This window comes from Formica exsecta, unplaced genomic scaffold (assembly GCF_003651465.1).
Source record: "Formica exsecta isolate Colony F162 unplaced genomic scaffold, ASM365146v1 scaffold233, whole genome shotgun sequence".
NCBI lineage: Eukaryota > Metazoa > Arthropoda > Insecta > Hymenoptera > Formicidae > Formica > Formica exsecta.
Window position 1 is genome coordinate 38,194 of NW_021849616.1, and position 25,403 is coordinate 63,596.

A 25,403-nucleotide genomic window follows, 5' to 3' on the forward strand; every position below is an offset into this window, starting at 1 on the left:
TTTAAAATCATAAAAATTAAATATTATTTAACTTATAATAAATTAACTTATAATAATTTCACAAATTCGAATTGTTTTAGACGATTGCAATAATAATTAATACACGATACACAGAATACAATGATTTATTACATCAAGATGAGATATGTACATTGCTGTAAAATCGTATTTTCAGAAAGTAGCTTCGGAAGTCCATGATTTTTTTATCAAGCGGTAAGTATTTGTCTATCTATATATTATATCTATACATTATTTTTATCGCTTTTCTTATCCATTATCGCTATTCTTTGTTAATAACATGTTACAATTTTATTAAAAAATCATAAATACAGGTACAAGTACAGAGAAAGTATTTTCGTACTTAATTATTTTCGATCTCATATTGCGTTTATTAATGATATGACTCTTTAACGTTCTAAAATTATAAAGTTATTGTATTATAAATAAAATTATAAAGTTATAATATAGTAGAAAAAGAAAAAATTTGTTTCACTCTTACTTAAAAATGTATTACTACGAAAATTCGATTTTATTCAAAAAATCTTCTAATTTTTAATTTACTTAATATTGAGATACATAATAAAGCTAGATACGTAATGTTATTTCCCGTAGTTAATTAAATATAGATAATTTATAAATTTCGGATATGTAGATTGTCCCTTTCGAGAAATGTGCGTGTGATAGTTGCTCTATCGAGATCTTTTAAATATCTTTATCGAAATCTAACAATCTAATAACTTTTTATCACATCAAAAGCCCTGCAAAATTTATTCTTATACTTACTTACTCTATGCATTATTATATCTATTCCGAAGAGTTCCTACATTCGATTGTTACTTTGATTTTACAATTGTATCGCTTTTTCGATGGCTTTTGTATACTAACTATAAATTTGTTTCTACAAGTTACGGAGGTATACTGCGTTTCTCTATAAGAGAAACGCAAGAATAAACGGAATTATAATAATCGTCTAAATTAGGATTAGCTTAGGACGGCTTGGTTCCATACGTATATAGTTGTTCAAATATCTTGTGGCTTTTTAAATATTCTTTTTCGTATATATATATAATTTATATGTAGTACGTGTTTCCAATATATTTTTTACTGTTATGTTTTTTACTGTCACATATGCACATATATATGTATAGGTGAATGATATTTAACCCAATAGAGTAATTCAGAGAAGTACAATACTTTGTAGAATGATTTATTCTAGTCGAGCTTTATCTTCAATCAATTCTTCATGCAAGATAGATTATGCAATCTGCCTAGTTCAAAAATTTATGAAAAAGTAATCTGTTATACATGTGAAAATTTGTTTCTATATGTTTTTGGATTTTTTTCAGATTTGTGTGTGTAACTTTCTATCGAAGCACCGACGGATTAATTTTATTCATTATAATGATGCGTTTTTTGTTGAATGTATTAGACTCGATCTTAAGTTTTGGCTAAAAAACTTGGCATATAAATTTTATCGAGTCGAATATATGATTATATATTTTATATTCTAAATACAAGGAAAACTCTGATTGTTTTAAACTTATAATGACAACTATACCTGCGTCAAAAATTAATAATTGTTATATTTCAAGAATTTACGAAACGTTATCATTAGTATAAAAGATATTATTTATTGTATGAAGAGTTTTCATTTCTGTCATAAATTATTATGTTTGCCAATTTCAAGTTCTACTATAATCTGGAAGATTTCCAACGGCGCAACAGTTATTACATAAGTTATAACATCCATTCATTATATTTTCATATGTGTGCAGAATTACAAGCAGAATTGGCACTTGTAGATTCATGCTATGCAACATTTATGACATCGTTGCCCTTTCGATTTTGCCTTGCTGCCATTTCCCTGTTCCATTTGCTTACGAATAGAATCTGAAATAAATAAAAAAAACAACTCCCCCTTTTCAAAAAATTCCATCCCATCCAAAATTCAGTTTTAGAAATATTGTATTGGTCATTCTTATCTTTGCAAACTGTAATCTATTATTATTTTTATATTTGAGGAAAATTTATTTTACACAGTATAGAAAATTTGTTGAAATATATATATAATAATAATAATAATAAAGGGATTACCAGCAATTGTTTTCTTATCCACCGCTGACAAAGCATCACAAAGCTCTTTTACTAATTGTACATCGGGATTTAATCCGGAAGTCCAAATCATTAACATTCGAAATCCGTGCTCTTTGTAACTCGAAGAACCTACAATTGGAGCTTTATCGTCCTTTTTATAAAGCTGCTCTAAGTGCACAATAGAGGAATATCGAGGTACAAATCACATGTATAAACCGAGATTAATGATATGATAATCATCTTACGTGTCATAAACCAATGTGTGTTTATTATTTTTTTAATTAATATTTTGCAATTCTTTTGCACCCTAATGAGTCGAGAGACCTATATTTCTATATAATTTTTAAAACAAATATCGAGGAAATTAATTCGATGTTTATTTTAGAATGGAATAATGATTCGCGACAAAGAAACCAAACTATACAAAAAATAATGTCGATTTACCTGTATATTGATGCTCGATAGCTTTGATCTGTTCAGGAGTGAAGGCCCAATGAAGAGCTAATTTTTTCCAATCGCCAGGTGCTAATTGTTTATAGGCCAACTTCCAGAGAATAGATCGAACTTGTTCGGAGAGACGTCCGTTGTTGCTGGAGATGCTGCCACCGCATGATCCTTCTCTCCATCGCCTCCGCGCTGGAGTCAATTCTCGAACCTCTTTGTCGGAATTCGAGATTTCCTAAGATTTGTAGTAAATTTCTATATTTTTTATTTTATTACAATTTAACACTAAAATCGTATTTGGAATATATTCAACATGAATCGAATCTATCTTTTTGGAACAATATTTGCAATATAAAATTTTTCGTAGGGTAGAGCGGGGTCAAAAGTAACACGGGGCGAAAGTAACAACTCACACAAATATCTATAGATATATAGTAGATATATACACGTGCGTTGGTCAGTGCATGAAGCTAAACAACCTACAATATGTCTCAATACGTCTGCGGCCTCGGTACTGAGTGAACGTGTACAGTGACGAAAATATATTTTCGAGGTCATAAAGTATCTTTTTCGGGAACATCTTTTTGCACATCTGTTTTTTTTAATATTTTGATTAATTTGATTCGTTGCATCATGCTTGAATGATTATCGAACATCGATGTATTTCTATACACAAATAATGCGTCGTCAAAATATTGAGAGCTATCCTTATGCATGCAGTAGTTGACACGGATTATAACTGTACCTTGCACTGCTTGTTAAGATCAGCTCCATGCTGAATCATGGAATCGAGTATTCCTTTGCATCCTTGACTCGCGGCGACGTGAAGGGGTGTGAAACCCTCCTAAAAATATAAAAAAATAGACAAAGAAAAAGTTGATACATATTGATCAGACATGATATAAACGCGCCTATCATTACGATGAAATCTCGCTTCTATGAATTGTGTTGATCCAATAAAAAAAAACTTTGTCGACAATGAATAAAAATTCAAATATTTTACGAAAGATATTCTTCTTACGTTTAAATTTATTATCAAAGTTCAATCGATATAATTATGGCATCTTATTTTGTTACATTTTATTTTATTTTACGTCTTATCTTGTTCACTTTGAATTATATCTTTTTCCGGTTGTTAAGTTAACGTAAAGTTGATCGATTATTCAATTTACCGCATCGGTTAGCTCGGTATTTGCTCCAGCTTTTAATAATAATTGTGCTATTCCGGTGTGTCTCGTTCTGGTGGCTACATGAAGTGGAGTATTTCCATCATTATCCTGGGCATCTACATTCACGCCTAATCCTATAAGAACTTCGACCGCTTCCAAGTGCTCCTCAGCGCAGGCATAATGCATCGGGGTCTGTCCTTTCTGAAAATATATCCAAATTTATCGCGAGATGTTCGATGAATTTTGAAAGCACGATATACTTGTATGTGCATATATTATGAAAAAATACATATTTATATCATTATCTTTCTATATTTATACACGTAGGTCACTTTCATGTTCTAGCAATGACATGTATTTTTAGAACTAAATAAAAGAATTTTCTCTAAAAATAAAAATTGCATAGAATTTTTATTTAAATATTTTTATAATATTTGTGTAGAAAATAGAAAACGAAAATGTTGAATGAGAAAATATTTTTACATATTTTTCTATTTTATATTGAATGAGAAAAGACATGTTATTCTAGTTCTTTTTGCTACGGCGTTCAATATTTATTTAGCGAAAATATGGAAGTCATATAAAATTGAAATAAATAACACTTTTCGGAAATATTACTCATACAAGGGAGAGCTTTATATTAATTATTACAACCTTATATTGATTATTATAGGGACAGATATATTTATATTGGGAATAAATGTGCCATTATATCTTTATTTATATCTTTTAATCTAAAGAAACTATATGTGACTTTTTAAAATCACACATACATTGCAAATGATAAAATACTTATTTGATAGATATTATAAAATTTTTGAAAGATTTGATTATTAATTGTATTATTAGAAAATAATGATACGCGATATTATCTTTATTCTAAATTCTGCCACACGATTATTCTAACAGAATGGACGATTTTCCCTAATTGACATCAAGTGATATTTTTAGAGAAGATAGAAAAAATTGATTGTTCATGAATGGATATTCTATACGGCAAGCCATGCGGAACGTAAAGATGGTATCTCAATTAGAGATTAAAATTCCGCGCACGTCTATGAAGAAAATCGAGAGGAATGCACAAAAATAAATTGAATGAAAAAGCAAGAGTATCCGGCGGAAAGAAGTGTGGAGGGATTAGAGTTTGTTTACAAAGGCTCTCCTGCAAAATGTGTATGTTTGAGTTCGCGGTCAGCCGAGTTTCACAATAGTGGGGACTCCTTCCTTGGGGGATTTCGTTTGCCTTTTGATAGGAAGAGAAATACACGTTATAGCAGTCTCGACATCGGAGACACAAACACACAGAGAGAAGGGGAGAGAGAAAGAGAGAGAGAGAGAGAGAGACTCACTTTCCAGGATCTAAATTGAGAGGGAAAAGATACCCTCTGACCTACCTATCCTACCTACCTACCTATTTACCTACTTATGAGCGTATATACGATAGCACATACGGAAATCCGAGCGGTTCCTCTTACCACCTTTAAACGCACAGCAAACACTGTGTGTGTGAGAGAGAGGTAGAGAGAAACAATCGATTGTTCTTATCGATAAATTATAAATTCCGCCTTTTGTGTCTTTGTTCCTCCGCGCGATCGATACCGCACTGCTCCGTAGCCGTGGCATTTATTATTCTTGGACGATTGATGCATTTTCGCTGTTTCGCATTACGGGGGGCGTATAGTATGTATGATACATGCTGCAATTAAGAGAGGAGAGAGAGAGAGAGAAGTTTAATATTGTGATAATATAATCCATATAATGAGAAGCAAAACAATCTGTTAAAATCTGATTTTGTTAATCTTTATATTGGAGAAAGATATTTGTATAAATACGATATAAAGAGAGAGATTGTCATCTCTACTAACAGTAAGATGTAATCTGATTTCCGATTATTTGTTATTAGATTTTGTTCTTATGTAGCGTACTTATATAACAGTTACTTTTTTCCGTGGTTGTAGCTTACATTTTCAATAAAATTTTCTCTTCCTCTATTCTCTTAAATGGAATCAGTGTATTATCATTTATAAGTAGCAGTTTCAGTTAAGTTTATAAAAATAATACTGCAAACGATGAAATCTCATTTGAGAAGGATCAGATAGTGGTAGTGGTTGATTTTTCAATGAAATCTTGCTATCATAAGCAATAAAAGATGGAGGAGCAATGTGTGTTTCACTAAAGATCAATGAAATACTCACTGATCTTCGGTGAAATACTACTGCTTTAATCAGTGACATTTTTACAGATTTAGTGTAAAAGAGTAGATCATCTTTAAACTATCTGTGTTTGCAACATCTAAATTATATATATAAATATAATTAAATATTTTAAAATAATTTTAAAAACGAATAATAATATTTTATTACGAAACTGCATATTTGTTATATTACTTTGTGATAAAGCAAAAAACCTTGGGATCAAGTACATTTCCCAGGAGTAAACGCGTTTGTGGGAATATTGGGTGTATATATTTATTGTATCGAGAGGCAGCTTGAAATGTTCCAGAGCAAGTATCTGCGTCACACGTCAAAGCTGATCTCGGATTATGGACAGACGCTTATCGTCGTTACGTTGTATGTGAATAAAATATGCCAGAGAAACGCGACGGAGATAGCGGAAAGAGAGAGATTTATAGAAGAATTTTCGTTGTCAACTGATTTTAAATAAGGAAATGTCTCTCTTTTCTTTAAGAAATCCACTTTCAGATATAATCTCTACCAGGTACATTATATTATTGTTAAAATTCGAGGATAATGAATCTTTATTTGCATCTATGACACAGGTAATTCTCTAATTGGATGCTACCTTAAATGTTTGTCATTAATTGATGTCATTAGTTGTCCTAATTGATTGTCATTCACGCGAAATCAGACAAGTGCGTTATCTTTCTTCCTACTTATAATATGGAGTATTTATTATTACATCAAAGGCATCAAATTTACATGAAATACATATGCATTCTTCTACAAATTTACGGTTTTAAACACGGAATTTGAGATACATCGCAGTATTATGTTCCAAAATATTATTGCAGACAGTTATGCAGTCTGATCCCCGCCCGAAAAATGAGATGCATAAAAATATGGATAATTCGTGTTGGTATGCAAATATTTTCTGAGAGATAACTAATTATAATAATTTATAACAGTTAACTATGTACACAATTATGCTCTATTGTCTGAATAAATTTCCCGTGAAGTTTATGCGGAAGTGGTCGGTTTTTGGTTACCAATGCCGTTATATGAAATTTCCGCGAGTGGAATTTTGGGCTAGATGCTAATGGATGAACGGATGGATGAATATTTCTCGAGGCATCGAATCAGAGAGAAATGCGAGAATCAGATTTTCAGATATGGAATATAGCACATTGCAACGCCAAGTTCGATAATCCGAGACAAACGCACGCTTGTATTGTGAGAGCATATTAGCGTATGTACATATTTCTAAATGTACGCGATGAACTATATGTTATCCAACGTCGAGACAAGATAAGCCCATTTGCTGTGTATTACTTGTTCATTGGTTTAATAGCTTGTATAAGATATAACACGGATTACACGGAAAGTACTGGTTTTAGTGATTACACGATTAAATTTAATTTAAACGGTAAGGTAATAAAATAAACGCGACACACACAAAATTATAAATATTTTAGACTACCACATTTCATCTACAATAGAGAATTATCGAAGTAATTGTGTGACTTCTCCAATTCTTTTGACATCGCAAATCCGCGTTTTCTCTCTGTGGATGAAATACGTTCTTTCTATTTCTATATTTTTATGTAGCAATCTAATTTTTGAAAGCTTCCTGTCCCAGTCGCAGGAACCGAAATGATCGAGTTCTTTCGTTTGAGAATGAAATTAAAGTAACATCTAAAGATAGAAAACACACTCTTATATTTTTCCGTATAGTTTAAACATTGGCAATTTTACATAATAACGATTGAAATAATATATTGAAATTAAAGGATATTTGCGCTCACCTTATCCGTGGCATCGAGTATGATTTGTGGGATATTAGCGACTGCCGTTATCACTGCAGGATGTCCGGAAATGGCTGCATGATGAAGTGCAGTCGCACCGGTGGAATCGGTGGCCTCACCGTTTAATGATTCCACAGCTTCCGCGAGATACTCCACCACGCTTACATTGCTGCCGCGAGCACCACACATTAAGAGGGTATATTGTTTCTAAGCAGAAAGAGATCTTTTATTTATGCTTCCGCTACGACGAGATGGTCTTGCGAAAGAAAGCTCGTGGCTTTTACATTATAAGGCCGCGCGTGTTTCTCTCGCATAATTTTAATTAGTAAAAGAACTCTACTACGTCTCTCCCCTTTCTCTCCCTCTTTCTTTTCTCGTCTCGCACGCGCGGAAGAGATTCTTCTATAATTCACGTGTCTTATTTTCTTATTCCGTTAACGATTCGATACGCCCAACTACCGGAGGGAAAGCGCTATTATTTAGGACCGATATTAATATCAATATTGACACATTATTGATTTTAATTTCGTCGCGGTTTCCCGATAACGTATTTACTTTTTTCACAACCTCCGCGAGAGATTTCAGTTTCAATATTTGCTTTCTATCGTATCCGTGATCAATAAACTTCAATTTAACGCAGGATTTAATCCCGTGCAACATGTTCCGCAAATTTCCGTTAGACCAAACTTTTGCGTTCTTTCTTAAATGAAGTTTTCTTCACGTGGTAGTTTTGCGTTACATATATTCTACGCAAGTTTTGTGTATTAATAGATTTCGCGACATCTACAAACGTCCTTTCCTCAAGGAATAAAAATTTACTCTGACATGATACGTTTAATGAAAAACTTATTTTTAAAAGGATAATTGATATACCTTGTTAACCGCGGATACATTTGCTCCAGCATTGATCAACATCTTCACCGCGTCTCGGTGCCCGTGCTGAGCAGCCATATGTAAAGGGCGCATTCCATACTTGAAAGAGAAATGAACAGCTCGGAAATTAATGTTCGATAAGGAATTTCATCAAGTCGGCAGTTGTCTAGATTAAATTCCGAAAGAAGTGTCGCTTCAAAAACATCTAAATGAAGTATTCATTTATCAAATACTATTTTTACATTACCTTTTTACTTATCAAAATTATGACAAATCTCTAGAGAAAAGAGGGTCAATTTATATTTAAAATTAGAAATTTTCTATTTTTTTTTTATTACGAAAAAATAGCACGTTTCTTTTTCTCGTTAACTTTGTAATCATTTAATGAGTAGTTCTAATTTAAAAAATGTGTTATACCTTGTCTCTCGCTTCGATATCGCATTTGGCTAGCATCAACATTTCGATAATTTCCGTATTTCCTCTAGATGCTGCCCAATGAATCGGAGCGCGACCATACTAGAAAAAAAAAAGATGATTTTGATGATAAATGTTTAAAAAGTGTTTATTACCTTAAATATCATCTCTTTAATTAATTTTTTTACAAAATAAAGTACACATTAAATAAAATGAAAAGAATAACGTATTTATTCTTATCTCTGAAACATTTCTGATAACTTACGTTATTTCTGGAATCTACGTCAACAGTCTCCTTAAGTACTTTACGAACGGTGTCCGCTTCGTTTTTTATCACAGCCTCATGTAGAAGAAGATCATTCTTAAGGACTGATGAAAAGAAGATACAAATAATTTATACCTAATAATAAGGTATACCTAATATTCTTTATTTTTTAAACAATGGCTTATAAAATTATTTATTTTACGAAGTCATTAAATTATTTAAAAAAAATAAAAGTATATGTGTGTTACAAAATTTTTATTTTCAACTTTTTTATTAAAATGTAACAAATCACTTTTCTATCGTAGCATGTATGTATCATATATATATATATATATGGATTAATTTTTAGTTTTTTGTAATTTTCTATTTTTTTTTTATTACGAAAAAATAGCACGTTTCTTTTTCTCGTTAACTTTGTAATCATTTAATGAGTAGTTCTAATTTAAAAAATGTGTTATACCTTGTCTCTCGCTTCGATATCGCATTTGGCTAGCATCAACATTTCGATAATTTCCGTATTTCCTCTAGATGCTGCCCAATGAATCGGAGCGCGACCATACTAGAAAAAAAAAAGATGATTTTGATGATAAATGTTTAAAAAGTGTTTATTACCTTAAATATCATCTCTTTAATTAATTTTTTTACAAAATAAAGTACACATTAAATAAAATGAAAAGAATAACGTATTTATTCTTATCTCTGAAACATTTCTGATAACTTACGTTATTTCTGGAATCTACGTCAACAGTCTCCTTAAGTACTTTACGAACGGTGTCCGCTTCGTTTTTTATCACAGCCTCATGTAGAAGAAGATCATTCTTAAGGACTGATGAAAAGAAGATACAAATAATTTATACCTAATAATAAGGTATACCTAATATTCTTTATTTTTTAAACAATGGCTTATAAAATTATTTATTTTACGAAGTCATTAAATTATTTAAAAAAAATAAAAGTATATGTGTGTTACAAAATTTTTATTTTCAACTTTTTTATTAAAATGTAACAAATCACTTTTCTATCGTAGCATGTATGTATCATATATATATATATATATGGATTAATTTTTAAATTTTTTTGTACTTTTAAAATAAACGATATTATATCAGTCTTTTTTACTGTAACATGAGCGTATATAGATTAATTTCTCGATTATTTTGTTTTTGCGAAAATGTTGAAATAGAATTTCAAACGAAAAGCGTGGAAAAGTATGGATTTAATTAATTCGTTACAGGCTTTTCATTTTAACTTCTGACAGTCACATCGTAGCGCACACGTGCTGTCGTTACTATTGCACATCGTTTTTTTATAATTTCAAGTTGCACAGATATCCATACTTACGAAAAATACATACACATGCAAAACATTTTAATTACAGAAATACACATAATTATTTATTTCTCTTGCTTCTTCTATAAAGATATCAAGCATTGTGAAAAATATACGGTTGTTATATACATATGCGCGCATGGCAGTTGTTTTTAAGAAATTATTTTTATTTTGTCTATATACGTAAAATATAAAAGAAAGTGTAATTAAAATTTTCGTATAATATTAATGCTATTGTTTTTGTAATAAAGTTTTACTTTATTAAGAGAGACATTTTGATGGAGTGTAATAAATGATCTCAGAAATTATTATTAGTAAAGAAAATTTGTTTTTTTTTTCTTTGAAGAAGAGAGGAAAAAATTGGCAGTTGCGATAAACCAAATATTGATATCAGTTAAAAGGAAAGAATCCAGGCAATTCAGCCAAATGTGTGAGTGACTTTTCCAGGAATTTTACTATGATATAAATCTTAGAAAGTGCATGTTCCACTTCTCTCTTTTCCACTTCTTTTTCTCTCTCTCCCTACATTTCTCATATATTCACGTTTCATTTAGGATTGCCGAGACAGCCTTAAATTTTTGCATGTTTCGTAGCACATTCTGTATGGGGCGGACTCGTACTTTACTCACTTCTAGCAGTCTTTTGGTTCAGTACTTCGTCTTCGATCGCCTCGTTGAGATTCAGCGGTGGTGGGGCCTTAGCCTTCGTTATACTCAACTCTTCCTTGTCCACCATCTTTCACTGCCGTTGTTCTGAGTCTAGCATTGTCATTGGTGTCGCGGTTTTCCGTTGTTGTGCGATGCTAATGCATATCAAGTTGCAGGCCGACTACTAATTATCGACGACCTAGAAAACCAAATATTATTGAAATGCTTAATTACAGAAGCCGCAATTGAAAATACAAGTCAAAAAGAGACTTGGTTGGACGCAATTAGCAGCGCGCTTGATAATAAAAGAAATTAATCAATGGTTATATATATACTTGAATTATATAAATTTAGGATAATATTTGAGAATCAAGAGAGAAAAATAATATTTTATATAAAGAAGGATATTTTTAAATTAGAATTTAATTTATATATAAAACAAAAAAGAAATAAAAATTTAATAGCTTTTGTTTTTCTTGAGTTATTTGATAGATAAATTACAATATGAAGACAGTTTATTTATCGTTAGCTTATTAATATTGCAAGTGTCAATTTGTCTTGCCTAGCAATTATCAAAAATATTTTGAATACTTGTTATATTATTTATTGAAATTCCGTTGAGAAGCGGTCTATTAAAACTTGCATATATTTTTCGCAATTACAGCTTACTTATAATCAGCAAAATACATTAATAAAATACAGATGAATTAATTACAAGTATTTTTTTCTGGCTCCATATTTATATTATTTAAAATTTATTCGCTTTATCATGGCGAAATCTGTTACTATAATTTGCAAGGTATGCGGTTACGATATGATTGAAATGAATAATATATATCTCGCAGTTTGGTTAGCAGAATATAATATTTAATTTGATTTGATTAATTGGATGTAATTAATTTATGTGCGGACTTTGATTCTCGAAATAATATCAGAAACATCTCATTGTATCAAAGATTTGATATATTTATATAAATTTTAATATTTTAAATTAGTTTGCGTTGCGATTATAATATTTTGAATGTTCTAAGTTATATATATATACATTTTCACATTCATTTAAACGTAGTTACATTTCATCGCAGTTATTGCATATTTAATCCACTGCAAATTTTTCCAGAGTTTATTATACATCAGAGTTTGTTCGTTTTGTGCAAACACACGTAGGTGAAATCGCAGTCATAGATAAGTCTAAATTTCCCATATTACTCAAACGCACTGCAATAAGAAAAACTTTGATCAATCTCTTTCTCTTGCAAAACATTTCTAGTTCGCTTAACTTTTCTCTTTCAGCTTATTCTTTTGACATTTCCAACTGTGTTCCATTTTCATGCATAACAGACGTTTAAATTAAAAGCTTTAGCTTTATCAAAGCGCTGGTTTCATTAGTTCACAAATTACTTAATGATGAATGAGTCAGTGAAAATATATGAATTAGACATTACGATCAGATAGATATATTTAATTTATAAATTTCTATATTATTATTATATATAACTAGAATTGCGAGCTTCCTATTGGAAACGTGGATTAGGTATATTTAACGTAAAACGGTATTGTTTGCTCAAATAGTTTCTGATTTCCATCATATTTCCGGCACTCGCGGCAATATCTTAGAGATCTAACAATATTCCAGCTGAGTCAGAGACTGACTTCGTGGAATCGCGGAAACTCCAATAATTACGCTTAAACGAGAATGGAAATTATATCAAATGTCTTTATCGTAAAGATTGCAGGCTGTTAATAGGGAGTTACTTCTGTTTATAATCACCCTTAGCTGTGTAATCGATACCCGTTTTAAGCTTTATTTTGGAAGCGAATACATTGGCAATACATAATATATAACGGTCTAAAGAGAGATACGATCGTGTACAGAATATGTTGTGCACAGAATACAAATTTTGTCGATAGATATTGAACGAAAATATTCTTTATCACGAAGAGCGTAATGTAATGTACTTATATGTGTTTAACTTCTTAATATAATACATAACCACAATAATATAATATATATTTAATTCTAATTCAATGAACAATACTTTTGCATCCGTCGGGAAATGTGGGAAAGCGTACCGACTGGTTAGTTTCCGAGTTGGAAAATGCCTTTTATACTTCTGTCGCTTGGGAAAATGTGCTTTCACCCATGATACATTTATTCGTATTATAAGTTACAACTGCCATCTGTTTAATGATTGATTGTGTCTAACTTTACAGTCAAGGGATTCTCGGAGTTTCTCTCTCTCTCTCTCTCTCTTTCTCTCTCTCTCGCTGAACTCATGCAAATATAATCCATCCAGTACTGTTGAAACTTCCGGGAGTTTATTTGCATTTGTTTAATTCTGTATGAGATCTTGGATCTTGTCGTTTCTTATCTCGTCACGTAACAACTTGGTATATTTTAACAGTAATTTTTACTATGTACATTTGAAACGTCAAGAATATCGTAAATATTAATAATACTAAAAATTTCTCCCGCTCTGTGTTATATATCTTGAAATACATATAATTATTTAATAATTATTGTATAACATTATTATAGGATACACGGCACTATTTGAACATTATTTAGTATTATGATATATCAGAGTCTTAAGAAAATAATCTCATGATAAGATAAAGAAGCTTTTACATACACTGTTTTTGCTATATATACATTTGTTATACAGATATATTAGAATCGTCAACTTGGGTTTTCTCCGCTTTTTTAGCGTCGTTTGTTTTGTTGTTTCGAAGAAAATATAGTTCCATTCGATAGATTGCGTGTGTTGTACATTTCATTGCTATATCATCAGAATGGCTTTTCAGCGAGGTATGTCGTTTCGTTAATAATGTAATATCAGAGACGATGTTTCCGTTTCCTGATCATCCGCTCCATAAACGTGCATTTATCCGCTTGGAAAGTAAACGTGTTATTCGCGTGCAATGTGTAGTTCCATGTAAAATTAAATAAAGCGACGTAAATTACTGTCATCAAAACTTCTCGGACAACTTACAATGCATTATTATTCAAACTATTAGATTAAAAGTAGCAGTTAACTGTAAATGTAATACTTTTTTATCATGAATTAGAAACTAAAAATCTAAAATTATAAATTTTGATAGATTTATGTTAATACGTGGATCTTTAGGCATTAATAATTAAATAGTACTTCAGACAAGAAAAATTATTTAACAGTTAAAAATATCTATAATTAATTATATCTTATAAACATCATTTCTTTGAGATATAAAGCAAAGGAAATGCTTTATTATCTGTATTAGTACTTTGCTGGCGAAATAAAAGCACAGTTATTAAAGTTGCAAAAGAGAACGAGTTAGGTTGAGGAAATATATTCATCAATCTTTATCATCAAGAGGTATCACCTCGTAATATATTATCTTCTTCTGCTACCATTTTTCATATTTTGTCATCATGCGAGTGTCGATTTTTCTCTGAAAAGTCAAACCGGACAGCAACGACGCTTGGGTTTAAGAAGAATTTCATACTTTTTCTTGTTTTTCTAGAATATGTTTTATAAAACTTTTCACGGCATTTTTATCTCATTATCTCTCGTTTTTATCTTCATCCTACGTCATATCTTATCTAAAATCTCGTTGTTGCATTTTTTGCATTTTGCTTTATAAAGATCATATTGTGTTAGTGAAATATCTTTCTGTAGCGCGGATATAATGAGATGCAGTCGCTTGGGTATTTTTCCGGGGAAAAAAAGAGGGCTACATTTTACGAGATTGCACCGACATTTATTATCTTCTCTACAAAGCCGTGTTATTTTTGCGTGTATTTTTATTGCATGTTCATTATTTACATGTTTATTGATATTACATAATGATCTTGATATGAGAATTTCTAATATTTTTTACAGAGACTGTCCAATCTAGTCTGGCGAATTGGTATATACTACGACACTATAAGCGCGCGCTACGCACACATCATTTATTTTGTGTGTGTATATGTGTATAAAATTACATATTAACTCGAGTTCTCTATTTTTTCAAAATTTATTAAATTGAAATTACACACACACTTAATATTTGAATTGATAAAATGCGTTGCTCAGCCACGTTATTTCAGATATCAACACATATTATACAGGATTTTAGATATAAATAAATTAGAACATTTTGATATTTATAAAATTTAAATATAGAGTCATATTCACAAACCTCATAAGTTATATGACTGTGTAAAATGTCATTACTTTTCTAAATATTGCTTGAAGAAAACTAAAATACATTTTTTGTAATAAAATCATTCTATTTCAATATCGACAATTGCGCGATTAGCTACTTTTCTTTATAAGAAAGTTATACAAAATATAAGTTTTTTAAAATAAATCATTATTCATATGCAATAATTTCATATTATATAGATTTATTCCCGAGAAATAGCACAGCTATCAAAATGCCTTTAATAGGTAAGCAATGACAGATGCACAATTGGATTTTGAGGAATGTTTGGAGGTGTGCCATTGTTGTGTGCCCAGTACAATCCATAGTCGACACATGCGGTAAGATTTTGGTGCTTTGCAATGCGATAGTGCATTGATCTCTTGAATGCGAATCAGAATACGAATTCGCATTCAAGAGTCACGGCCAGATATAATGGACGCATGCCAAAATTGAAGATGAAATACTGAGCGAAAAGCTGTCTTTAATTAATCCGAGAAATTACATATAAAATATGTGTATCTCAATTAAAATGCAGACGGAAATTAAGTGATTCGATACTGATAACAATCAAATTAAATTCGGGCTCTATTTACTATAAATAAATTTAAAATTGAAATATTTTAGATATATGATTTTGTATTGAAACTATATTCGAGATAATTTGGAAATAGTTTTAATTATACACACTTAATATGTCGTCCTGGTAACAATTCTAATATTTTTTCTTTTGAGAATATATATCTCTTTGTATACAAATATTTTTATGCACACTATATTATCATTAATAAAAAAGATAAAAATTTCGAAAGCTATTGTATAAAAATGTATAAAAATTAAAATGTGTAATAAATCATTAAGCGTCCAACATAATTTAAAAGTGAATGCGAGAGAAATATTATCAAATATGATGTAAGAGAAACAATTGTGTTCCGATTTACAACAATATAAATTTTATTCTTGAAATATCTGATTAATGCGCGATAAATATTGAAATGATACTTGATTCGATATTGATGGAAGAGTGCTCTGATACGATATTTGAATCTCTCTCGTATTGGTGCACTTAACCGAAGATATAGCTTTGATAGAGCACACGTGAATGATGCTTTGTACGATTCGGTGAATATAATCTGCTTAAATAAGCACATATTACAGTTTATTAATAGGTTAATTGCGAAATCATATGCATGTAGTTGTTTCATATTTCGATTTTTACGGAATAATGAAATACGTTGACGGAATTTCAAACATTAAAGATATCGGCATAGTAAAATTAAAATGAAATATAAAATTGTATTTCCTTTTTGTATAGAGTGAAAGAAACTGAAATTGCTTTTGTCTGTATATATTGGTGTATATGAATGCTTTTTAATATACAATTTTTCACAATTTAGCTTTATACAACCGTATGAGCTTTTGTTGTAAAGCGTTGTATGTGTAATAATCGTGCAATAGTATAGTTTTATACTATATAAATTTATTTTAACATTGGTCTTCTCGAAATGTTACTTTTTGAATTTCCAACTTTGACAGAAAATAATATCTCTATTTTTCATCGTTAGCCGCGAGACGATTCATCCTTTTAAACTGTTGTAATTTAGCCAGTAATATACGTACATACACATATATATTAAAATATACCGGCAAAGTCGACTCTTTTATTTATAGTACAGATACGAACTTCATATTTCTCCATGTTGTTAATTTCACATACGATTTCATTTATATAGCGAGAACGGTAAAATTTCAAATGTTGAATCAAAGCTTTTGCAGTTCTAATTTAAAAATAGAGCTAAAAATCATCGCAAAAACATACTGTTTAATATTTGTGGACGCGATATTGTATTAATTGTAATAACATAAATTTTATACGCAATGGAAAAAATATATCTCGAAAAAGACTATCCGTTTTACTCTTATGAAATTATATCGATCGTCTAACCACACGTTTACTCCATCACTCGACTGGCGGCTGATTGATGAAAAATCGTGCTTCGAATGTTCGTATCTCTGAGAGTGTAGTTCGCGTATTTACTTTTTCCCGCAAGTCTGGTCAAAGGGGAACGTACTCGGCTAGCTAAAGAAAAATAGAATACGCATACAGTTGAGACGAAAAAGTGTTCAGAACTTCATTAAACTGGTGTTACGATATAGTACAGCGATTGCACTCACGCTAAAAATACGCGCGATATAATCAGCTGGTACGCTCATAGCTATTACTTTGTATTTCCCGTATCACAAGCCTAAGGGATTTTCGTTTATTGCAGATAAAGTAATGATATTAATATGTAATTGCTTGTGCATACACTTTATACCGACATAAATGTTCGATATAACTTAATTTTTAAATTGTACTGAGATAATAAATTATAATTTGAAATTTGCGCAGTGAGTACTCATCTATCCGTCTTTAAAAATTGTAAATTAGTGAATTAATAAAATTACTTTTATAGTGTTTAATATATATATGTTTATATACAGATCTTTATAAAAAATAAATTTTAGTCAACGCGCAAATGATTAAAGATTAAAAAAATGTGTTGCGTGCGACATGATCTTGGGATACTACAGTTATCGTAGAAAATGCTGAATTATGATTATATCGGGGAATGTCGCGTGAGATCATAGCAGGGAAGATGTAAAAATAACAATTTCGCGTGCGCGTAGAAAAGATTTTAATGGAAAGGAGGTAAGTGGCTTTTTTCCGACTCAGAAAGTGACCTTATTAGTCGTGAACGAACTCTCAAGTCACTTTGTTACTTGCCGTCACTTTGTGCGAAAGGCGATCTATTTGGGTAAATAATCGTCTTCAAGCTTCCGTAATTGTAATTACGACGCTTAAGCCGTCTGTCTTATGGTGGCAGTATAGTTTCCCGAATAGGAATTTGTTCTCAATAATTCAAGCTTTCTGTCGAACGGAACTTTCCTCGTATCTAGCAAGCTCCTGAATATCGCCACAAACATATATCAAGCCTTTAGAACTTCCAGAGCGAAGCATCTACTAGGTTACTACCTTCTATAAAGTATACAAGGAGTTACACGAGCGAATTATACCCCTTCTTCAGATTGAAATTTAATTTTAATTTATTAACTGAAAGTTGTGCTAATTTTGGTTGGGTAAATATCAATTTACGAGATTATTTAGAAAATGAAATAAAATTTGAACTTAAATTTAGAATTTTTTTAGAACGTACACGATTCTTAATTTTGTTATGTATATCTCTCAACTTTTAACTTTAAGACTTGCCAAAGAAAGTCAGAAAGTAGTGCTAAGAGAATAGAAACTACGCTATATTTCTCTACGCGATAAATGATATAACATGCTTCCTTAATGATTCTGGATAAAGATTAGTACTAATTTTTAAAAAACTAAAACATATCTATAAATATAGAAAAAGTTACTTAAGTATATTTAAACATTAGAAACATATTAGAAGCACAGAAATAGCAGAGAAAATTGTTGAGTAGTCGATTTGCGGTAAATAAGCTACAATTTGCTAAATGTTGTGATTGCCTTAATTGTTGTTGTCTTTCAATTTTACCTTTGTTAAACACAGGCCAAATAAATGTGTAGATAATGCACATTGTTACATTACTTAGAACGATTTGCATGTAGAAAATATAGTAAAAATTACAATATAATCTTTGTAATCGTGCAACATATTAATATATTAAGGTAAATTATATGATATTTTTATTCAATAATATTATATACGTACTATATTTTAAAAGGAGTATTGTAATTATTTAATGTAAAAGGTAATGTATTTTTCATGGAATTTGTACTATAAAATTTTTTTCATGTTTTTAAACGATTCTGTAAAATGAAGCAAATACAAGAGAGTAGTATTAAAAAATTTTAAATATTCTGTCAAACATGTTAACTGTAAAATAGAGAAACAAAAAAGATAGAAAAAAGAGAGAAATGTTCCAATATTCAAAATGTTTTCCAAAAATGCCGAAACATCACTCTCGATAGATTCAAAAAGCGCTGAAAACAATCTATGCGACGTTTCCATTTATCCCTCATGTGTGTATCGTTATAAAAATGTACGCGTTTTATCCCTATTAAAAGAACTTTTTCAAACTTTATATACTTATTGACCAATATAATATTGAGCAAAATAATTTGGAATAATGATTCTCTCTCCAATCATTACGAAAATTTAAATTTACATAGATTTGTTAATGATAGTAGAATTACTTGTTGTGCAGTTGTCAAATCACTTCGCGTTTATGTCTCTTTCGTAATGTCAGTTTCGTAATGTCAGTTGCAGTCTCCGTTGAGTTTTCGTGAGTTTGCGCCGTCGATTATTGATGTAAAATGACGGGGAAAATGCAAGCGTCGCTCAGCTTTACAACGTATCATTTATGTATTGCGTGTATATACATGTACACATACGACCTGAGTAGCCAGGAATTTTTATACACGCAAGCCCTTTTTTAAATTATTATTTTAACGCTATTGCCACGTATTATCTCAGCTTGTTAGCTTCATACACATGTATTCGCCTAACTCTGAATTTTGCGCAAAATATTACTCGGCTATGTTGTCAAGTAAATTTTGGTCGCTATCTCAATTCCCCCTGTAATAAGGTATCCTGATATATTCTGATAAAACCAGAGTCGACCTGGAAAAACCTGTCCTAAAATGGAACAGAGTACAGTTTTACTAGTTACAGATAATTTGAAAATATGGATCATTTTTCTAGCAAAAAATGAATAAGATTATTTTTTTTTTTTGTGGAAATAAGTTGTTTTTTTTATAAAGGTTTTGCATCATTTCTAATTTAATTTTATGTTTTTTGATTTTTAAAATAAATTAAATATAATATCTCGATAATATGAGGACACAATTTATTGACTTGCTCCTTTGTAATAGTCTTTTTTGTTATTATGCTAATCTTCAACCTGTCTGTAGTTATAAAAGGGAATATACAACTTTTAATATTTTTATTAAGAAAGATCTATTTTTCTTTGCAAAAGATATATTATGTTATTGGAAATAATCAATATCTTCTCAAGCCGGCTATAATACTATATAAAATATACAATATTATTTTAAATAACACGAATTGGAAAGTAAAATGGAAACATTAAAAATTTTAACAATTGATCTTTTTTATATTTTAATTATTTAAACTCAAAAATTAAAATTGAAATTGGTAATCCACGATAATGATCTCCACATAAGATTCAAATATTATATATGCAGTTTTATTTTCTCTTTATATTTTTACGATTTATGGAATAATTTCTATTTTTACATTATTTAATATGATAGAGTGTACGCTTAATCTCTCTCTTATGACAGAACGCAGTTTTAATTTCATTATTATCATGCTGGGATTAATTCTCGTGAGTCATGGTTTGCGCTTTTATCAAATATTTGATATTCTGACTTTATAAATACGTTTTTGTGCTAGAGCATTCTAACAATAGCTGCTGCTTCTCCAAAACTAGCAAATATTTTACGAATCTCTTAAGAGACTGTAAAATTTTAAACTTTGTGATTCTTTTCTCATTATCTGTTATATATGCTGTACTTTAGAATAATGCAATAAGATAACACTACCATATACAGAATACTTTTTTAAATCAGTGTCCAAACATTTGTAAACATATGTATTTACTGATTGATTTGAAGTAGATCTTCTCTCATCGGAGATTTGGTAATATTTTACAATTAATTAATTTTCCACATTAAATGATTTCTGATAGTCTTAAATCATAATTGTTAAAATAAAATTGATTGACGTTTAGTTCTTGGAAAGCATCTTATTTTTAACCGATCAAGAGATACGTGTATTAATAGAGCGATATTGAAAAAACAAACAAAGAATCAGATAAATTTTTAAGAATAATATGAGATTTTACGAGAATAATAGAAAATAAAAAAATATAATCTTATGGTTTATATTTTATAAAAAATTTTATTTTATGATTATATTTTTGGGAATATTTAAATTTATATAAAAAAAAGTATAATTTGTTGGGAATCTTTATATATAACTCATGGAAGAAATTGTTTCCAGATTAGAGTTTGTCATTTATTACAAATATTCAGAATCTTTCAAAATTTGTTTACGATATGTGACGACAATGAATACGAGTACGAAGTTGTCGCAAAATAGATTTTAATTATTTCGTAAAGTCAGATGAAATGTCGTCTGTTACAGAATCTGTTAAATTGAGCGAGGTTGTTTGCTGTGACGGTTAATTAGTTTGGCTTGAACATAAATGCCACACGAGCATGTATGAGAAATGGACGCGATATGACTAACAAGTGTCACATGACGTCTTAAATAGTCTTCATGTTCTATCTCCTTATGCTTTAATTAAATTATGATTATATTTATAAAAGGCGCAAACAAATTTTCCTGTCACAATTTTTCGCATTTGCAGAATGCGTAAAATATATATTCGAGAATATTTCTTTTTCTACAATTATCATAATATTTGGCATAAAATTATTTATATATTTGTATAAAAATATAAGTAACGTAATTCTCGGATTTATTGAGCTTCACTATCTCATTTAGAGTTCACTATAAACTATAAATTCTCATGATATTCTCATGATATTCTTACATTTTAGCACAAACGCTCATATATCAACTAATTTGTTACATTTAGTTCTGTCATCTATTCCTTAAATGTGCATTTTTAATTTAAATTTTGTACAAATATTTTCTATGTTAAATGTTAACTCACGTATTGTTTCTTTCTCAAAACTATTCTGGTGTCGGAGAATCACTGTTCTAGTTCTTTGATTTCTCACTGATATAATGGAATTGAAAAATCAGGTGTGAGTAACGAATGCTGCGTCACGATAAAAGCAACGAAAAGCTCGACCGAGATTCATGCTACGAGAAGCAGCATGCTACTGAGCGAATCATCCCCCGTTTCGCCCGCGAGACAACCCCATTATTAGGTCGACGGCAGCGCAGCCACATGGAGGGTTGGATTACTATTACAAGCACTCTAGTTGGCATGTATTCGGACTTGCTGATTTGGAAACTGTTTGAAATCGTCTTGAGATTGCAACATTTTCTTTTTTTGTTATCCGTTCGATCCTAATATTAATTATTATACATAAGTGCAATTTAAAGTAATTAGCTGCACAAATTTAAAAGCTCTTGCAATTAAGATAACGATGATATTATAATTGCATTCGTAATTTCTTTGCAATTTTGTAATATTTTAATTTGTCTTAAAATATCTTTTCTCACTTTTTTCTAATTATTATTTTAAAAATTTTTATTATTTAAATATGTATTGACTTTATATATGCATATACTTATAATAAAGTGTTGATTACTGCTATTTTTATGCGGTATTTTTTTTAAATTAGATTATGGAAATAATAAAGAAATGTTCTGTTATAATATATATCTGGAGAAAGTAAAACATGTGTCCATTCGTATTTTTTTCGGTGTATTGATCTTTTATATCTGCACGATTTACGACGCGTATGACTACCACTATTAAATCGTCGCTAGAATAGAACATTTTCCAATAACTGCACAGCGATTTTACAAAATACGTTGAAAGCTCGGTAACGAAATGAAAAAGGGTCAAGGGGTTTTTTTAACATTAAATGTATTTTATGCTTACAATGTGTGTAGGTAACGATAACTTTTGTTTGCGCCCATTAATTTGAGATATAATTACATTATTACAAATTTACTATTCGTTTATTATTCAACATTTATTATTCGATATTATTAGTGTTGGTCATATCGTGATATATCCGATATCATTGAATATGATAAGACTGCTTTTGAGGTGAATTATAAGCAGTTTATTGCATTTCAAATTACAAAGATACATATGTTGGATATTATAAAAATAATTTAATCTACAAAAATATATAGATAGAACGATTTTTCATTATTTTGTTTTATGTTATAAATATGTACGAGAATGGATCGAAAAGTAACTTGGTTCAAAATAACAAACAATGGTCTTAAATTCAAGTTACTAACAAAACAAAACAAAAAAACAAGTTGCTTTTTGGTCCACCTTCGTATATATTTGTATTATTTTGTTTTTATGTTATGTTTATTCTGTATATATATATGAAATATAATTAGAATATTTTAAACATATTTTAAATTTGTTATTACATTATATATTATAATAGTATAATGTAATAATAATATTTACAATTTTCAGTTCATCATAAAATAAAAATTTGAGATTTTTCATTGCTTATATAAAATTTAAATTTTGTAAAAACATATTTAATATAATTTTACATATACGTGTTTCATCCCATTGAATTCGCAAAATTTAGATGTTACGTATTGTAAAAATGATTCAAATTGTAAACCCAATTTATCCATCTTCTTTTTCTGCTGGTTTCTTATGGTAATCGTTGGTGTGTGTAAAAAGAAACATCTGTATATATCCTTGGATCTATACGACATTTCACAATTGCAAGACCAAGTATATGTAGATTCTTAAGATGGTGCATAAAAGATTGTATATCTAAAGCGAACATTTTCGGGAAATGAGTTTCTCGGAAAATTCAAATTGAGAATTTCTAAAGAAAATATTCTTCTATTATGTATATGCTTTTAACACAGAAAGAAATAAAATCTTTAATTATATTATAGAAATTCAAGAAATTTTGACCATCTGTTTGTTTTTTGATAAGAAATAAGATGAACAAAAATATATGTGGTTTTTATATATCAAAAATATGCTAAAATATATATAACACTTTAAAAGTGACATCTTGATTAGCACAAATATATATGCGTAATTATATCATTGTTTAATGATAGTTATCTAATGTTCTCTGCACATAATTGTAAAAAAGTCAACGTTGATTTCTATTTCAGTTACGGTCGTTGTAATTCACGCTTTACAGCATATCCTGTATGAAAGCTGCTTTCTCGTTTCATAGAGTCTTGAATTTCGGAAATGTTAATTACCAGTAACATTAATTGTTAAATGAGCCAATTAGCCGCAACAAAGGGATACGAGAGTAAGCTTTATTTTGTGTAACGAATTAAAGATATATATGTATCTCGAATGACACACATATACACATTTGTTTCATGTACATTCACTGGTAAAACTGATCATTTCATTATGCTACCATTAATATTGATATCAAAATGCAATTAACCACCTGTTAATATATGCAAATTCTCATAAACAAAATGCAGTCGTGAATACATTGCAAATTCTCATAAATAAATTGCAATTGTTGTTACTACATTGTATCGTTAGAATGAAAGATAGATATAACGAAGAAAGAATTTATATTAAATAGAATTATTTTATTCTAAAAATGTGATTGCATGAGCTTACATAAATGTTGATATGAATATAAGTTTATCTGTGAATATCGTTGCTAACTATTCATAGTAATATTGTTCAAGTATTTTTAATTTTGCTTAATCAAATATTAGTCGTTAATTTAGTATTTAATGGCAACTAAAAAGCTGGCTATCATAAACTTAATAGTTAATCCAACCATTGTCCAAACAAAATGTCATTAATTTCTGGTGATTCTACGTCTTGGTCGTATTTATACTGCACGGAATTTTTTGCGATCGGCTTTACCGCATCGTACTAAAACAGAAACGAATATGCTAATGAAACGAATTTAACGTGTAATAAAATTCCTAATGTTATGACACTACTTACAGTTTTATGCATGTAATCCTCGTTATAAATTCTCGGTCCGTTTCTGCGGTAGGCTGGAATTTGCTCGGTGCCATGCAAAATCAGTGTAAATTCTCCAATAGAACCATAATTTTGCTTCGGGCCTATCTGCAAACATGCAAATATACATTATCAAATACGCGTGACAGATGCAATATGACAGTTCATGATTGCCGATATGCAGATAGGTAATTTGAACCAATCAATATTTGCTTAATTAGTTGCATGAAATGTATTCGTAATCTATATTTTTGGGAATTTGATAGACTTGAGGGAAATATAGTGTATAATATATATATTATATCACGTTTCGAGAAAAGCGGCTTCAAAAAAAA

At 29.8% G+C, this 25,403-nt stretch overlaps 2 protein-coding genes across 2 annotated transcripts in view; both read right to left on the bottom strand.

The window, feature by feature from the left end:
• Positions 1 to 109: 109 nt before the first annotated feature.
• LOC115235729 (ankyrin repeat and death domain-containing protein 1A-like) lies at positions 110 to 22,270 on the bottom strand. The gene is made up of 11 exons (XM_029807675.1): positions 22,102 to 22,270; positions 11,200 to 11,416; positions 9,964 to 10,067; positions 9,702 to 9,800; positions 8,563 to 8,661; positions 7,690 to 7,896; positions 3,711 to 3,908; positions 3,284 to 3,382; positions 2,539 to 2,773; positions 2,095 to 2,262; positions 110 to 1,890 (listed from the first exon to the last, which is right to left on the bottom strand). Exons 2-11 carry the CDS (start codon positions 11,303 to 11,305, stop codon positions 1,805 to 1,807), a joined length of 1,401 nt encoding a protein of 466 aa, XP_029663535.1. The 5' UTR covers positions 11,306 to 11,416; positions 22,102 to 22,270; the 3' UTR covers positions 110 to 1,804.
• Positions 22,271 to 23,563: 1,293 nt separating this feature from the next.
• Positions 23,564 to 25,403, bottom strand: part of LOC115235749 (neuroendocrine convertase 1-like) — a 23,997-nt gene continuing 22,157 nt past the window's right edge. The window contains 1 exon segment of the mRNA XM_029807701.1: positions 23,564 to 25,176. Coding sequence (XP_029663561.1) covers positions 24,976 to 25,176 — 201 coding nt within the window. The 3' untranslated portion in view covers positions 23,564 to 24,975.

Coding starts and splice junctions, on each gene's coding strand:
- LOC115235729 (XM_029807675.1), bottom strand. CDS start 11,305: ATGGTGGACAAGGAAGAGTTGAGTATAACGAAGGCTAAGGCCCCACCA. Junction 8,662..9,701: donor ATATCGAAGCGAGAGACAAG/GTATAACACATT, acceptor TTCTCTTTCAAG/TATGGAATGCGCCCTTTACA. Junction 3,909..7,689: donor TACTCGATGCCACGGATAAG/GTGAGCGCAAAT, acceptor ATATATTTTCAG/AAAGGACAGACCCCGATGCA.